The following is an 18593-nucleotide window of genomic DNA, read 5'->3' as shown; positions in this document are numbered from 1 at the left end:
TGCCACTGGCCTCGGTCTCCTTTGAAGATTCTCTCTCTGGGTACCTCTAAAAGTTGGAGCTCTCCAGACTTTGTCCTGGGCTTTCTTCCTTCTGCTCTCTTTTTAAACATCCCCCCCCCCACCGCCCCAGTTCTCTCATTCATTTCCATGGCACTAAATGCAGTGATGTGCTACACACAACCTCAACATCCGCGTCTCCAGTTGTGACCTTTGTCTTCATCCCCACCTGCTTATATCATTGTTTATCTGATGTCAGCATTTAGCTGTCTCTCGGGCGTCTCAGAGCTAGCTTGTTAAAATGGAACTTTTGATCTCTCCAGCAGCAAAGCAAGTTCTTCCATTTTCTCCTCCATCTAGGCTAGAAAGCTGGCAGGCGTCCTGCACACCTCTTCCTCCGTCTCTCCCCCACCTCCCGCGCCGCCCACTACCTGCCATATCCAACCCATCACTAATTTCTATTTCTTTCTTTCTTTCTGTTGAATATATTTCAAACTCATCTGCCTGACCTTCCCTACCACCACCCTGATTCCAGGTGCCATCCCCTCCGTAGGGCTGTACACTGCCTGAGTGCCTCCACCCTCACCCCTCCCGTCTGTTCTCCCAGTAACAGCCAGAGAGATCTTCTAAAAACAGGCGTCGGACTGTGCTGCCTCCCCACTTGGAGCCCCTTCGTGTTCCCTCTCATACATGGCATCTTCTCCACACTCCTTCTCAGACCCTCGGCAGAACGGCCCCTCAGCCTGAGCCCCGCCCCACCTCATTTCTAGAGCCCACTGTTGAGCTCCAGGCTGCTTCCTCAGTTCAGCACGTATTTCCTGAGGACCTGATACCTGTACCAGGTACTCTGTTAGACGATAAGGATTCAGCAGCCACAGGGATACCCACATTGCCTCAGTGGCAGCAGGGTTGTGCTTACAACAAATATGTTCCGAATACGATATGAGAGATGCAGACCCAGTGGTAAACACAGATTGTCAGGAACGCAGTGGAGATGCATGGGTATCTGATCTGCACTTGGCCTGGTATCGGGGTTGGGAAGTGGGTGATCATTTCTAGCAAAGTACTTGAAAGCTGGGACCTGATGGACTCAGAGCTAGGGCCACTGGGGGTGTTCTGGCACCGGGGCAGGATTTGCTGGGTTTAGAGGTGCTTTATTATTTTAGTTTCTCAGGCTCTAAAAAAGTGAAATCGCCTAATACATTTGTACCACTGTTAAAATTAAAGTGAGAACACCAGTTCTAGGCCCTTTGAATACGTTAACTCTGCTATGGAAGGGTTTTCTTTCCCTAAATAGTTATTTCTAGCTAATTATCCTCACCAAGGAACTTAATCTGTCTGACTGTCTTGCTAATGTTTCTCACCATGGGGGCTGCTTCAGTGAATAGAAACTGAGTTAACGGGGAAAATTAAATACTTAGAGGAGTTGATTATTTGGGAATTTTCTTCCAAGGTGATAAATGTTATCTGCCTCATCAAAAAAAAAAATTCTTTAATTAAGCCCGGTGCCTGGATTGAAAAGAGAGCGACACGACCACAAACCTGATGGGAAGTCACTTATGCCGAAGCCCTCAGTGTCCCCGAAATGTAAGTGGCTGGGACGCATGTGATCTTCCCAAGTTTGGGCGGGCGGGCAGTGACGTGAGCCAGGGTCAACACGGTGAAAGGACGGGCCACCTTATAAGATTCTGTCCTGTTCATAGCAACTCAAGCTGTCATTTTCAATTGTATGTTTTCTGCTACATCCAATCTTTGTGGCTAGAAACTTCAGGAAGAAAATAATTTCTCACCTTAGCCTGATTCAACAGTTTAAACTAAGTGCTAACAGAAAACAAAATTCCCCAAAATAAACATATACAGTTCAACACGAGAGAATTTTAGAGAATGGGATACACATGTTGAAGGATGTGGTGTGGGTTGTAAGTGGATTTGTGGTTTATATGCTTAACCTCATTACTTGGATGATTCTGGCAGTTGCTCGAATAGTAAGTTACTTTTTCAGGCTGTAAAGTAATTACTTATTTTGTGTACCTTCTTCTCAGCTGCACTTGGGTGACATGACACTCAGGTTATTTGCTTTCGTGCGCCCGGGGCCTCAAACGGTACTTGGCATAAAGCATGTCGTTGCTGAACGGAAGCTCCTATGTTCAGAACCTTCCTGCTGTGTAAGGAGATGCACGCACACTTAGCACAGAATACTGATTATCTTACTGTTCAACCCAGAAAGAAAATGGTGATGGTTTTAAGAAGCTCATTGTGCCTTAGATGGATTTTTATGTTGCTCTTTTGAAAAATCCTCGCAGTTTATAAGATTTCAAAAATCTTGTAAATATTGCAAGTATAGTATCAGGATTCTAGAATTTCAAATGTCACTTTGTTCCACCTGTAAAGACTTTTTAAATGTTCATTTTTTTTTTTTTTTTGGAAGCTTAATAAACTGTAGAGCTGTCTGGTGGGATTATAACCCCAAGAACTATATCTCAAATGGTTATTTTATAGAAATCATTGATGGTGATTGTGATAGAGGTTTGTTGGAAATTAAAGGAAGGAAAGGTTAAGGTATATTATTAGCACAGTGTTTATGAACTTCTGCAGACTGCTAAGCCCTCTTCTACGAACTGAAGGTCCCATCAGTAAACCAAAGGTATTTTAAAGATTCTCTGATATACTGAAGTTTACAGTCGATAAGGAAGGTAGAGGAGGGAGGCAGAGAATACAAAATAAAAATAACAAACAAGTAAACTATGTACTATTTTAGAAGGCCATAGGTATGTGCTGTGGGCGTAGGGAAGGTAAGGGGCAGAGTGGATTGTACATTTCAATACGACAGACTTGGCAGAGCTCACTGAGAACGTGCCGTTTGGATCAAGACTAAGTGGAAGTGAGGGAGTTAGCTTTGCGACCATCTGGAAAAACGCCTTCCAGACAGAGGAAGCAGCCCTTCAAAGGCCTTCAAGCATGAGTGCCTGGTGAATTCGAACCTCAGGTAGGCCAGTGTGGTAGAGTAAATATTTGAAGTGATTTTTTTAACCAAGTGTGTACATTATGTTTTAAAGTATTTTTAAATAATAGGAAGTAAGTATTATCTTTGAAGGTCCAGAGAAATGGTCAGTCATTGATCCGAGAGAACAATTACGTAGTCTAAGTTTGAATTCAGATCAAAATGTAATCGACGTTATAAGCAACAAGAATCAAAGAGACACGTTTCCTTGTGACACGGGATAGAAATCTTCTTATTGCTGCGGAGATGAACTCCTGACTGTCACATACATACCACCTCCATCTCCACCCAGTGTGAGAGAACAAGGAAAGGGAAGATTAACTTGTCTAAGTATTGACATAAACGCAGTCAGTAACTCTAGCTGTGTTGTAAAAGAATGGTAACATCTCTACAGTGGAAGAAAGACATTAACAAATACCCTTCTTCCCAGAAAATAGCTAATGTCTCCCTAGAAAAAAAAGACACACACAAGCTCCAATGGTTGTTCGGGTGGGTAGGAATGAGCCACCAATATTTATACGCGCTCACAGCAGTCCATCTTTGAGCTGCCATCCGTCTTTGAGCTGGAATTGTGAGTATAAAAATAATCAACATTTCCCGCCACCTGCAGAACATCATCTGTACTTTCAGCTCATTTCCTCAGTGCTTCCTGCAGAGGTTCCATCTGCTTTATACACCTTATTTCTCTACACGTGATTAAAGGTGCGTAGGCCACCTGAGCTGCATACATGGTTGGTGTTAATGAAACAGCTCAAACCAGCACAGCCCACCATGGTGAGACCCTCTGTCGTGTTAGGGACTAGGTTACATAGACACTTGTAAAGCTCACACAGTATGTATTTGGGGAGAAAAAAAACAGGACAACAAATTTCGAATAATTTAAATTACTTTAGTAGGATCATAACTATTGAGAAAACCTTCTAAACAAAATAACGATCTATATAATTAATGGTCTTTAAACTTAACATACCTGGAAGACTGATGAAATTTTTAAGTAAACCCTCCTACAAGAGACTAAAACAAAACAAAACAAAACAAAACAAAACAAAACAAAAACAAAACACTGTTATAACCTATCATCATTATAACTTAACATAATTTGTACAATTAATTAATACTTCAGATAAGCAACTATTTCAGAAATTTTTTTTGTGACATACACAGTAAAGCACACGTAGCTCATGGAAAATGACCAATATTTCTTAGTTTATTACTTTTGTAAATCTGGATCTTCATATAAAGTTTACCTGAAATAAAGCACCTGTTGTTTGTTTCAGAATGAAGTATTTCTAGTTTGTATCCAATACCAGGTTAAGAAATATAACATCAAAATATAAAAGTAAAGCCTATATATGTCCCTAATCCTATTCCCCTTGGCTTGTTCCAGAGTTTAGAGGAAAAGCTTTCAGCTGTTCACTGTTGAGTAGGATGTTAGCTGTGGGTTTATTGTAGATGACTTTGGAGAAACATTTTGTTTTAAATATAAATTAACCTTCTATCTCCACAGCTTTTCAGTACCCACACCCATGACCATGTGCTAGACCCTTCAACCCATATGCAATTGTTGTGACTTTGCAATCTTATACTTCACTGTTCCGGACCCTTCAATTTCCAGTTGATTCAGATCCCGTTTACTAAATCGTTTTGTCTCCACGGTGTTTGGTCTGAGCTATAAGAAGCGTGAAATTGCTGCCATCATCGTCTTCACATGGCTCCTCCCTGTTTAACCTTCATGATTCACTGAAAATACCATGTCGTCTTGGTCATTTCAGAGCTTTCTAAGCCTGGGTTACATGGGCTTTCTTTGTGAACTCACAGTACCCTGTGCATCTCTCTGTTTTAGCATCTGTTTGAGATTTTTAATTTCAAGGCTAATGTTTTCTCACCTCCACTGGGTGACAAGCTTCTTGAGGACAGGAACTCAAGTCCTTTTCATCCTTGTGCTTTCAGAACCTAACATGGTGCTGAAACAAATCAAAAACTCAGTAAGTGGTTTATGAATGTGTGCCTGATTGAATTATATTACTGTTTTATGATGTTTTTCTTGATGCAATAACTTGTATATTGTTGTCAGTTAAAATAATATTTAAAAGGTCTAAAATAGTATCTATATTTTCCCTGCCCCCTGGAAATTAGCGGGGTGCTATGGGAAAGACAATAAACAAATGGGACCTAATTAGACTTAAAAACTTTTGCACAGCAAACGAAACCATTGATGAAACAAAAAGACAACCTGCTGAATGGGAGAAAATGTTTGCGAATGATACGACCTATGAGGGATATATATCCAACATATATAAACAGCTCATACAGTTTAACGTCAAAAGAAAAAACAAACAACCTGATTAAAAGATGAGCAGAACTGAAAAGACATTTTTCCAAAGAGGAAATGCAGATGGCAAACACATAAAAAGATACTCAGCATTGCTAATTATCAGGGAAATGCAAATCAGAACCACAGTGAGATATCACCTGTCAGGATGGTCATCATAAAAATGTCTACAAATAACAAACACGGCAAGGGTGCGGAGAAAAGGGAATCCTTGTACACTGTTGGTGGGAGTATAAATTGGTGCAATCATTGTGGAAAACAGTATGAAGGTTTATCAGAAGACTAAAAATAGAACTGCCATATGACCCAGCAATCTCACTCCTTAGCATATATCTAAAGGGAACCTTAATTCAGAAGATACATACACCCCAATGTTTATAGCAGCATTATTTATAATTGCCAAGACATGGAAACAACCTGTGTGTGTCCATTAGCAGATGAATGGATAAAGGAGAATTTATATACACACACACACACAGGAATACTACTCAGTCATAAAAAAGAATGAATTTTCACCATTTACGGCAACACAGATGGATTTTGAGGGCATTATGTTAAGTGAAAAAAGTCATAGAAAGACAAATACTGTGTGATATCACTCGTATGTGGAATTTTAAAAATACAACAAACTAGTGAATATTACAAAAAAGAAGCAGAATTCACAGATACAGAGAACAAACTAGTGGTTACTAGTGGGGAGAGGGAGGAAGGGAGGGGCAGTATGTGAGGTGGGGAGTCAGAGTACAAACTATCAGGTGTAAGACAGGCTACAGGGATGTATTGTACAGCACGGGGAATATAGCCGATATTGTGAAGTAACTGTAAATGGAAAGTAACCTTTAAAAATTGTGTAAAAATAAAAACAAAAACCCCAATAACAACAAAAAAGAAAAACAATAGAGAAAATCAATAAAGCCAAAAGGTGGTTCTTTGAAAATATCAATAAAACTGAAAAAACTTTAGCTAGATTGACCTACAAAAAAGGAGAGAGGACAGTAAGAATTTTGACCTGTCACCAAGTATATCATTACCAGGTAAAAAGATGTGTGGTGAGAAGAGGACTAAATCCAGAATTAGGAGACAGAGTTCCCATCACTTTGACACTCCTTGTGTTCACGCGGGCAAGCCACGTATCACTTCTGACGCTTGGTTTCCTGATGTCTAATAGAAGAGAGTCAAAATGGATGCTAAGATGACATTATATTTGTATTATTTGGGACTCAAAATTTTTCACATGAGAACGTGGTTTCCTGTAAATGGTAGGCTTCTTCCCTTGGTTATGTTCTCCTTTAAGGCTGCAAATGTTTAAGTTTTGAAAAAGCAATTCTTTTTAATGCTAGAGCATTTCTTTGGAGGTCCTTGCTCATATCTTCCTCATGGCTGAGGATTAGTCATTAACGTATTGAGTCAGGATAACAGTCCTTAAGACTTCTATGCCCAAAGAAAGCCACGGACTAAGTCGTCAGAATGTAGCTTATCAGGTAGAGGAGAAATTTAAGGATAATAGTCTCTTCTTTTTAAAGAGACTCTATATTGTGACCTTCAGATTGTATATAGATAACACGGAAAAGAGTCAAAGAACAGCCATCAACGTGATGAAGAAACTGGTTATATTTGGGGAGGAGTTACTCTTTGCTTTTTTCACTGGTCATTTCCTGGCTTTATCAGGCCCTGGTTCAGAACGCCAGCCGTGCAAGGAATTGATTTCTCGTGAAGTGAATTACTTGAGAATTACAGACAGGTTGAGGACATGGGGTCACTGATAAAGGTAGCAGATGTACATAGGCCAACATAACTAAGTTCGGTAACATTGAAGACCCTGTAATTGTCAGAGAAAGGGATGTGTTTCAATGAAATGTTCCATATGTGCCCCTGTACTTGAAACATATCATTATATTGGCTATATTTAAAACAATATGCAATGTGACAGTTTTTAAATATGTGATTGCATGATGAGATAGATACTAAGCTCTCAGTAACCACAAAGGGCATTTTCGTAACACACTAATCTAAAAAAGAGCATTTGAAATACACTAGTTTATCAATTGCTTCTCCATGAAAATGGAATAGTGGCAGAAATTTAGAATTTTCCATACACAGTAGTTTCTGTTTTCATTGCACACGTATCTGATAATACATATTATATAAACACACAGTGAATATGGGAATAAGACTTCTAATTTTTCTACTTATGATACTAGTAAAGAAAAATCTATACAGCATAGCTTTCTTCTAGATGCTGGATACCTGCAAAATTGTAATATCCATTTGTCATTTACGATTGAGTAGCTCCAAAGGAGCCATTGCGATGCGTAATATGCAAGCGTTAAAAAATAATCTGCAAGATGCATCAACAGCAATTGTTTTATGCTATCAAAATAGAGCTTATGCATTACCTTTTATAATGCCATGACACTGTGAAAAGTTTTAAATCTTTGTAAAGATATATATATACATATATCTCCTGTTTTTCAAACTCTTCTGAAGTGTAATTTTATTGAAGCAAAGAACAGTATGTCAGAGAATAAGTTAAAACACAGCACTTTGACTTGCTGCAAACCTTCCAAAGCCAGTGGATTTCCGCCTCACTGGGAGGTCACACTCCACTCATCCCTATTGTATTTCTGCCTTCAGCTTCTGCTCTTCTCCCCTTCCTCGCTCACTGACCTCCTTGTATACCTGAGTGATACCTAGGGTATTCCAGAATTAGAATAATTAGAATAACATTTGCATTTGCGTTCGTCTGTCTGGAATACCTTTCCCCAGACATTCACATGGCTTGCTGAATAACTACTTTACTTATTCAAATACTACTTTCTTGGGGTTTTTATGGTTTCCTCTGCGTTTAAAAATGCAGTCCCCATGCACACAGCCTAGGCTTCCCTTCCCTGATCTAGTTTTTCTCCTCACCATTATCACTTGCTGTGTGTATTATTTTAATGTGGCTTAGTATAACTGTTTACTTGTCCTCACTGGAATGTAAGACTATAAGCCGCAAACATTTATGAATCTCTTTTTTGCTGTGGCTTCACTGGTGCCTAGCTCTGGATGGGCCACATAGTAGGTACATGATATTTGTTGAATGAATGAGTGGGCTGTAAAACAGATCCAAAGAGAGAATGCACAGGGATTTGATGCTGAAGTAAGTGTGGTGAGATGGTTGAAACTAGAGTTTAGGGCCAAGAAGTCACTGGGACTAAAATGTTAGTCACCAATATTAACAAATGGATTAATGTTTTTAAGGTTATCGACAGAGCCCATAATGGGTGACCATTTTATTTTACTTGCTAATTTGATGTTTGCCTTTGTGAACATTATTTTGTATATGTTAAAAAGGGGCTTATGATACTTTAAAGGAGGGTCCGATTAGAACGCGATTCCATCATGAGTTAAAGGGAGGTCTGGAGCACAGCTACAGGACAAGGCTCTTGAAAAATATTTGTTTTTGGAAAAAAAGAGAAAGAAAAAGAGGAAGGAGGGAGGAAGAGTGGGAGGAAAAACAGTGTCAAATATTTGAGAATTCTGTGCCATAGGGTGACTGTGACAGAAATGAGATAAAAGTAACCTAATTCAGTTAATGAATTTTTAATTACATGAAGGTAAACCTGCAGTTCTGGATACAAATGACCATCGGTTTATTTTCAGAATCATGTGAGAAAGTGACAGAATTATCAAAATACGTTGTAGCTTTTCTTGCTGTGTCAGAGAATCTAAAGGACAGTAGTACCGATCAAGCCAAAGATAAAACTGGAAAAATAATGATCCTGTAGAAGATGACTCCGGGGGGCATCGTAACGAAACTCGTTTTAACTGGTTTAAGAACACCTAGCGGGGACGCGTTCTGCTGGAGGCGCGTGCTAACCGAGGAAGGGGAATTCGGCCTTGGAGGAGGGAAGCGGTCCGCCCAGAGTCTCCCAGGATAGTTTTGGCAGAACTCGAACCAAAGTGATTTTAAGAAACTCCCAGATCAAGTACTTGTATTTTCTTTATTTGTGTTAATTCATTCTTCTATTCAGCTATTATTTTTGAAGGCCTACCATGTGCCAATGACCACTGTAAGCACTATGCATACGGGATTAAAATAATCCCTGCTTTCTTCCTTCTAATGTAGGAAGACAGACATTAAAATAGAAATAAATGCTCCGGAGGAAAACAGAGCAGGCAGGGGGATGGCGGGCAGCTGCGGCGGGGGTGGGCCTGAGCGGTGAGAGGTGGGCGCGGGGGGCGCGGGCTCCTGCGGGCAGACGGCGCGCGACGCAGGGAAGAGCACGTGCGCGGCTCCAGGGAGGGGCCCGGCGACCTGTCGGGGGAACGTGCGGAGGGCGGCGTGGCCACAGCCAGAGGAGCGAGGGGCCGATGAGCGGGGCGGCAAGGGGGAGCCGGAGCTCTTGGAAGAACTAGACTTTTACTGCGAGCGAGAGCGGTGCCCCGGGAGCATGAGCCGTGTCGGAATCTGACTTGCACTGGAGGGGGCTTGGCCTGGCTGCTGTGTGCGGGGGAGGCGTGAGGTAGGCGGCTGGCAAGAGGGACTGGTTAGAGGGCCTGGCGGGGATGCAGGAGGGGGCCCCCGGGGCTGGGACGAGAGCAGTGCGGGGTGGGGGTGAGGAGTGCTCAGGTTCTGAGGACGTACCGAGGGTACAGCGGGCGGGATTCCCCGACAGGCTGCCGGGTGTGTGCAGGAGCAAGGGAAGCGCTGAGGGCGTCTCCGAGGCTTTTGTCCTCAGAACTGGAGGAATGGAGTTGCCATTTTCTGAAATAGGAAGGCAGATGAGGGGCAAGTTCTGGACGTCTCTGTCTCTCTCAGTCTGTCTGTCTTTCTGTCTCTCTCTTCCTCCCTCCTGACCCCCCACTCTTCCTTCTCCTGTAAGCTATCACTTGCCTGTTGAAAAACTGGGTTGTATGATGTATTCAGTTTTCCACAACATGGATTTTCCTGTTTCCTATTGGTGCCATTTAACACGTTCCCCTTTCCCCTGTATTTTCTAGAAGCTGGCAGGTAGATCTGTAAGCCTGGTGAACCCAATGTCTGATTTTTGTCCACACTGCTCCACTGTCGTGCTGTGTACCAGCTCACCCACCCCCACCCCCCATGAGACACATCTCCTCTGGTTTCCCTTGTGGTCATATTAGCAGCCAGGAATAATCCTACTTAGACACTAACTTGTTACAGGTCACAAAATGATGCCAATTCTATCCTTTTATCTTTATTTATGAGCTGAAATATTTCCATAAAGGGAGCATTTCATTACACTACAGTTCATAAAGGTAAGGTAGACTAAATGCTGGATTATTTGTCTTTGTTTACCAGTATTCAAAATAACGAGTTAGTTATCTAACGTCTTCCAAAATTAAACATTTCTGTTTTTTTTTTTTAGTGAACTCATGGAATTAAATATACTTGATGTATTTTAATTTATTGTGGGAAATTTTTGTTGATATTAATTAAAATCATCTTTCTGCGGCCCTGGGGGTCGTTGAACTGCCCTGTCTCCAGTAATTTGTTTCCGATGTGACCGTAATACATTCCAGGCTCCTGTTACCCATTTCTAGCCCTGGAATCAGCCATTTCTCTGGGAGCCTAGTTTTCTCTATGGAAAATAGTATACTGAGTGATGACAGCCTGGTGCCAGAGACTGGTCCTTGTTTGGAGACATTTTCAGCAGACAGAGCTAGGGCATATGTCTGCATTTTAAAAGATGACATCATCCTGGGTTCACAGAGATGCTTCTGATTCGCATTCAGAAGTACATAGGATGTTAATTTAACCTCATCAATCTTGTATCTGCTTCTCCTTTTCACACATGGAAACTTTCAGGGTCTAAAACACCAGGATGATTACTGACTTACTTCATCCAACGTGTGTCGAGCGTGCCAGTAACAGAGCACATGGTGTCTAATTTGACCTGAAAGGTCAGGGTGGAGAGAACACTTGTTGACAAGATGAGGCTGTGTGTTCTGATTGGAGCAAACAGCACGGACAAAGACCCAGAAGCTTGAGAGCACCTAGTTCATCGAGGAAGACGCAGACACTGTCCTACGGGAGGAGTGCGGGGTTACAGAGTCAGGAAGGCTCCCGAACCCAGGGGGCCTCACCTTCAGTGCTGCGGACCTCAGAGCATCAGCCAGATACTCAGGCTGTTCGTTTCTGTTTTAATATTTTTTTTTATTAAAAGCAATTCTTGTACTTGTTTTTAATAAAAAATATTACTTCCCTCCTTTGTTGATATAACCAGAATTTAGGTGTGAGAGAAGGGTACGGGTTACTTTGAGGATTGCTCTCCTTACCTCTGCTCCTCAGCAGTTCAGGGAAAGCACGAGCAAAGTGTAGCTCACTTATTTTTTGACAATTTGAAGACACGTTTGCATACTAATGACCCATTGTCCTGGCATTCTTCCCCCCTACAGAGGACAAAGTGTGGACCATAGTGTCTCACGATTTGCAGATGCAGACGACGGTGGTGGGCTACAACCCAGAAAAATACTCAGTGACACAGCTCGTTTACAGCGCCTCCATGGACCAGATCAGCGCCATCACCAGCAGCGCTGAGTACTGTGAGCAGTACATCTCCTACTTCTGCAAGATGTCGAGGTTGTTGAACACCCCAGGTAGGCTGAGCATGGAATGTTACTTTTAATTACTATCTCAGCTGGTGGCTGGAATTACCTGCACAGTCCAGCAGGTGTGGCTTATTATCTTAGCAGTCCGGTCCTCCGAGTGCAGGCAGCTGTGAAAGGAAACCGGAGCCACTCGCTTTGTTTTCGAGGGAAGGAAGCTCGGAACGTTGAACTTTCTTTTTTAAATTCCACTGTCTTTAATTTAGAGGTTTTCCAGTTTTACATGCATAGGTGCGTGTATGTGAGTGTTTCTCATGCTTAATTATCAGTAGTGGCTTCGGGCGAACGTTTATCAGAGCTTCTTGTGAACGTTCAGGTAGTCCCCTTTGAGTTCTTCAGTTGTCTTTATGTAAAGATGGAAGAATCCCAAAGGCTGTCTGCAGGTAAACAGTTCACAGATCAGTGGTAGAATTTAGGGCTCTCTGCTGTCTACAGTCGTTTAACAGTATCTGCTGGGCTCAAGAAATCTGCCCTAATTTTTTTTTTTCATGATGGCTTACTTTTAACAATGCTTCAGGGTGTGTGTGCATGCATGCGCGTGTGCGTTAGGGATTTAGAAAACCGAGTTTACAGAGGGTACACTGGAGATATCTTTACCACAAGGGCTGTACACTCTGGGGTTCCTGGCAGTAAAGTCAATATGTTGACAGAAAACGAAATCTCTCTGTCTATAGTGTAACATAGTAGAAATAAATCATGTGCCCTGAGTCAGGGAGACATAAGTTGACAGTTTTCAGCCTTGCCACCCCCCAGGTATGTGCCTTTGGCCGAGTTCATTGAACTCCTGTGCCTCGGTTTCCAGTGTCTTTTCAGGCAAACAGGGATCCTAATGCCTATCTCAGGGTGACTGTGAGGCTGTAATGAGGCAGTATACCCTAAGTGCTTATTACAGGGCTTAATGCACGTAAGGACTTAATAAACAGCAAATAATACATTGATTACTTTTTAATGTTAAGCAACTTCGGAAGCGGCATTATGCTGGAGACCAGTTGCCCCCAAATCAGTGATGTATTGGAGCCCGTGTTGTAGGGAGAAGTTGTAAGCAAGACAGTTTATAATATTTTGAAGATTTAAGTGCTTTTTATGTGCAAAGACTTGTGCTAAAATTACAGAAAAGTGTACCTTATGAACTCTAAGAAAGTGAAATCTGTAAGATACGAGAATGAGTGGTTCAGACAGTTAGGGCTCCCGCTACTTGGAGAAGGAAGACGTGACCGTGGCTGGGATGTTAGAATGATGTGTCATTAAAGAGGTCGAAAGACAGTTTGAGGCCGGTGAAGGAGAGTAAACGGGAGTCTGGAAGACAGAAGACGAATGATCCTTCAGGCCACTGTGCGGAGTAGTTTAGCAGAGGCAGCGCTCACGTCGAAGAGCAGTAAGAAATAAGGTTGGAAAGTAAAAATGGGAGCAATGGTGGAGGAAGAGAAATGCGATGCTGGAAATTTTCCCCAAAGGCCAGTCCTGCTCAGGCTTTGGTGTGCGTTCGGATAACCTGGTGAGATTAATAAGGCACAAACCGCGGGGCTCCACTTCTGGCTTTCTGACCCAGTAGGTCTGAGGCGGGCTCCAGAATTTTCATTTGTAATGAGTTTTATGGACTGCATTGTGTCCCTCCAAAATTCATAAGTCGAAGTGCTAACCCCCAGTGGGACTGTATTTGAGACAGGGCTTTTAGGAGATCCCTCAGTTTCAATGAGGTCAGGAGGCAGGGCTCCTACTCTGATTGGCTTGGTGGCCTTAGAAAAGGAAGAAAAGCCTGGAAGAGAGCTCTCACCAGGTGGAGGTGGCCAGCACCTCTAACTTGTGCTTCCAGCTTCCAGAACTGTAAGAAAATAAATGACTGTGGTTTAAGCCATCCAGCCTGAGACTAGTCCAGCAGCCAGCGAGTTCCCAGGTGGTACTAATATTGCTGGTCTAGAAGCCACTCTGAGAACCTTGGCTGCGGGCAGTGGGAATCCCTTAGGGCCCCTACAACTGTTTTTCTATCCACCTTCACTTATCACAGCCTTTTTGTACTGGGTCCCATTTTCAGTGCTAGGAAGAGTCGCCCGAGGATTATAGAGACTCCAGGGCACTCCGCACGGTTAATGAATCCATCAGCTTGTCCGCACTCGGTTTCAAGCGTGAGGGCTCCTCATCGCAGTTCATTCCAAGGATCTCAGTCTTCAGTCCTGGAGGGGATGATGGGGGTGAGGGAAGGCTGCTGACCAGAAAAATAACCTGGTACCATCAGCTTTACTTTCTTTATTTTCTTCCATTTTCCTATAAACTCTAAAGTCAACTTTTACTATTTAAATTTTGCTCTGGTGGTTAAAAAACACAATGCAACTTCCAGACTAGTTTAACTTACAGTTGGGGCACCAGGAGTGTTTGGCTTGGAGGTCAGAGAAACAGTTGCCCTTAGTGCTGCTGGGCGTGCAGTTCATTCCTTCCCCTCCCTCTTTGGGACCCTCTGTCTCTTCCCCCAGCCACGAAGTAGCCTCCCATGCTTACTGCCCTCCTTCTGAAAATACAGGATGTTCAAAAACATCAGGAAACATAGGATAAATGTGTTTTTAAACAATACTTCAGTTACATTTTCTAATAATGAGCTAAACACACTTCTCTTCAACCTTCAGACACCTTTTCAGGGGAAGAACTACTAAATTGAAATCAGGCGTGAATTGTTCATCTGTGCAGTAAGCACACTGATTTATTTGTGTTTCCTGATATTTGCAGATTATTGTAAATAACAAGCTGTACTTTGAAAATAAGTTTAGCATATCCTTCTCGCCTTTTGGGACACTCTCCACGTATCAAAATTTCACTCACATAGGGTACTTCATAAATATTTGCTGGCTGGAAAGAAATGAAAAATATATCCAGCCTTCAAGCAGTTTTAAAACAAATGAGTCCGTAGAAATTTTAGGCTACTTGTTCCAGTGCTGAGTCCCGTGGTGTGATTCTGACTTGGTAGAACTTGGTTGGGGCCCAGGAATGTTTGCTTTTAACAAATACCCATGGATCATTCTGTGAGCCGTTCACTGAAAAATACCATCTTTAATTTATGGGTGAGGTCTCTTGTGTTGGATTTTAAGGTGTCAGTTCTCAATGTGGGAGAGGATTACAGGGAATGTTGGGGCTTGTCTGACCAGTTGAAATAAAATGGCATGCAGAACCACCTCCTCCTTCAGCTGAAATAAATTGGCATGGTGGTCCTTTTAAAATCCCTTTCATAACTAAATATTGTAAAGTGAGTTCCAGCCTGCCCTTCTGAGTCACTTTTCACATCCCAATCTCCGTTTTCCAGACTAATTAATCAGTAGAATAGCTGAGGCAAGGAAAAGGCGTGGTTGCTATAGCAAATTTTCCTGTATTACTGTTTTCTGTGTGTGTCCAAATAAGAAAGAACGCAATTTAATAAAAATCTTTAATTTGCTGTTTTCAGGAGCTAATGTTTGCTGTAATTGGCTTTTTCCCTCCTTCCTGGTAACATTCAATTTTAAATATCCATTTACTTGTTCTTAACTAAGGCTGAATTATATTGGAACTTCTGTAGTAGTACTTGTGACATCTGTTTGAATACAAAGTATATTCATTATAGTCGTGGCAATTAAAATGAATATCAGATGGGTTTGTAATAGCTCTGCACTTAAAATGTTATTCTTTATTTTAAGAGCCTTGCCCTCAAGAGTTCATCTGGGGCTCTATCGTTTCTAATGACACTTAAGACTTGATTTTGTGTGTGTATGGACCTCATTTTTATTTTGATAAATGTTTGCTTGTACCATTCCATTAGCTAACAAAAGTAGAGTTATTCATTAATGGTTTCTCATAATTTTACAAGGATAGTAATTTATGACTGCAATGTTATCTTTTCTTTCATTACTACAAATTTTTAAGAAAGAATCAATTTTAACGTAATGCTTTTGCCATTCCTTACGGTCATGTCTCTTCTTGCAATGTAACTATTAATTCAGTTATCCTTAATCAACTTAATAAAAGACATAGAAACAAAACAAATAAAGTAATTTTGTTCCATGCCAATTTGAAAATAAATAAATTAACTCTACTCAAAGAGAAAAAAACATGAACAGCTATCCAAAACCAAAAGGATGTAAATGTTTTATATTTATATCCCCAGAAGTGCAAATATACTGATACTTGAACTTAATGAAAGGCAGAAATCTCTAAACAATAAATCTACTTCTGAAATAAATACCTTAAGAACTTGAATTTGATAATTAGACTCCAGGAGAAAGTTTCGTTAGATCTCACTTAAGTCAAGTCTTAGTCAACAATCCTAATGCTTTTAGATGGAAAAATATTTCTCTATATTTGGACAAGAACTGTTAGCCTGCTTTTAAAATATCTGTATATTTTAGATACACTGCAGTCATTATATTTATTTAACAAAACATTATACTTTCTAATTAAGAATTTTCTGCTGAAGTATTTATGCCCTACATATATAAATATTTATTTAATTATAGAGATATAAAGGTGATATGTTTTCTATTTTTCTGACTGTATTTAGTGTTGTTTTCATTGGTTCCCAGTGTTTCATTTCTTTTAATTCCTCAATGTAGTCTTGTTCTCGTAAGTCATAGTTTTATTGCTGTTTTTGTTGAAAGAAGCAATATAAATTGTCCATCTTTTTGGGTAGTTTTCTATTAGATTTTGTATCTGTTGAAAAGGAGTTATGTTCACAATTTTCGCCTATAAAGTAAGCCGCGTAAAATTCAGTATACTTTAATGATACCAACCTGTGATTTAGTGGCATCCAGAAGACAAGAAAACATGACTCTGGCATTGTAACTTATCACCTATTTTTAGAAAAAAAAAATTCTAAACTTTGGGGAAGCTATCAGGAAAGTGAATTTTCCAAGTTTATGATACGCGTTTTAAGAAACCATGATGCTTAACTCTTGAAACAACATAGATAAAATGTCGTTCAGCTGTAACTGAAGATCGGCCTTTTCAGTAAATGAAACTTACTGTGACTAGTCAATATATTAATCAAAAGATTAATCATTTATCTAATTATTGTGTTAAATAATTGTACTAAAATTGGAGGATATAATTAAATGGGACGAGCAAGGAAGATAATAATAACTAAGAGGTAAAATTAGAAAATTAAATCTGGTGATGTCGCACAGCCAGGCAGCTGGCATCTTCATCGAGGACACTGTAGTTGAAAGGGACAGAATGGTCCCAGGGGAGAACAGGGGCTATGTCAGCGATGTGGGTGGTGTGGATGGACGTCTCAGCTGGAATATTAGATGAAATAATCAATCCACAAATACTCGATGTCTCGGGTGGATCAGGAATTGTGATGTATCACCTGAGATGTGAAGGATTCAAATGAGTTAACTAAGAAAAAAAATGGCAGGGGGCTTCCAGGTTTGAGGTGTCAGAATGTGCAGGATTCTGAGATGCAGGTCAAGGTGCTCGGTGCTCAGAAGGAAGTGAGAGAAGTCAGGATGGCTGCAGTAGGGAACTTGAGGGCAAGGGAGAGAGGAGTGGAGATCAGTGCAGAGTCTCTGCGTGATGGTAAGGGTTCCACTGGAAGGGCAACTGAAATGGTTGTAAGGAGGGGAGCTCTGGCTGTGATGTGGAGAGCAGAACGGAGGAAGGGCAGAGTTTGTATGAAGACACCATCTGGCTCAGTGTCATGGGTACGGATGCAACTGCGTGACGGGGTGCTCGCTGGGAATTAAGAGGAAAGACTTTGCTTTTAAGGTTAGGTAGTAAAATAAACAGGATCTGTGACTGCTCGTATGTGGAGTAGCTGTAGGGGAGGGGGAAATGCACTTTTCCCATGTACCCAGGGGTAAAGATAAAATGGGTGGCCACGAACAGTTGTGACGCCTTCATAAGATGACTCATCAAGGTCGTGGGAGGAGCAAGAAGGAACCGAAGGAGGGAAATGCTAATTCAAAAAAGTGATTTGAGGAAAGGATGCAGCTAAGTAAAGGGACTCAGAAGTAATGATCAGAGCAATAGGAAGAGAATCAAATTAGAAAAGCCTTATATGGGGAAGCTAAGGGAAATGAGCGTTTAACAATAGACGAGTAAAAAACAAAAACAGGAACACTGAGATGTGATTAGTGGCGAAACATAGAAGGAAGCCAGGCCCTAGCTCTGGCTATTGCGAGGCCACTGGAGTTTCACATCTGTGGGGTCTGGTGGTTAAAGCCAGTGAAGGACAAATGGGAAAAGGAAACGGACAGTGAAGGTTTCCCAAAGGTCCCATGGTAAAGGGGTGGCTAAGTGCAGAATGACTGCTTAATTGGAAGGCAGAGCCTAAGCAAGAGTTTGGGATTTTTTTAAAAAATATTTTTAAGGATGAAGGAGTTGAGCGAGTTTATAAATGCAGGAGACGATGGAGAGGCTGAGGCTAAAAACAAAAGACAGGAAAGGAATGTAATAGGTCCCAGGAGAGAAAAGAAAGTATGGAATTTGCCTTGGCAGAGAATGAACACCTGCTCTGAGAAAGGAGATCAAGGAAAGGGTAGAGATTTTCATTAAGTTCTATTGACCAATACCATCCTTGACATTTTTATCTCATTTAACTCTCAAAGTTATGCAAAGTAGATTTTATTATTTCCATCTTGCAAAACAGGGCCCAGAGAGGTGAATAAACCCACTGAAGGTCACTGCAGTGCA

The 18593-nt window shown here is 41.2% G+C and overlaps 1 protein-coding gene across 1 annotated transcript in view; it reads left to right on the top strand.

Moving 5' to 3' along the window:
- CNTNAP2 (contactin associated protein 2) overlaps window positions 1-18593 on the top strand; it is a 1833533-nt gene that overhangs the window by 1206600 nt on the left and 608340 nt on the right. The window contains exon 13 of the mRNA XM_074366860.1: window positions 11736-11936. Coding sequence (XP_074222961.1) covers window positions 11736-11936 — 201 coding nt within the window. The remainder of the gene's footprint in view (window positions 1-11735; window positions 11937-18593) is intronic.

The sequence above is a fragment of the Camelus bactrianus genome, chromosome 7, assembly GCF_048773025.1.
Source record: "Camelus bactrianus isolate YW-2024 breed Bactrian camel chromosome 7, ASM4877302v1, whole genome shotgun sequence".
In the NCBI taxonomy this organism is placed as follows: Eukaryota; Metazoa; Chordata; class Mammalia; order Artiodactyla; family Camelidae; genus Camelus; species Camelus bactrianus.
The sequence above is the reverse complement of the archived record's forward strand: the minus strand, read 5'-3'. Positions and strand labels throughout refer to the sequence as shown.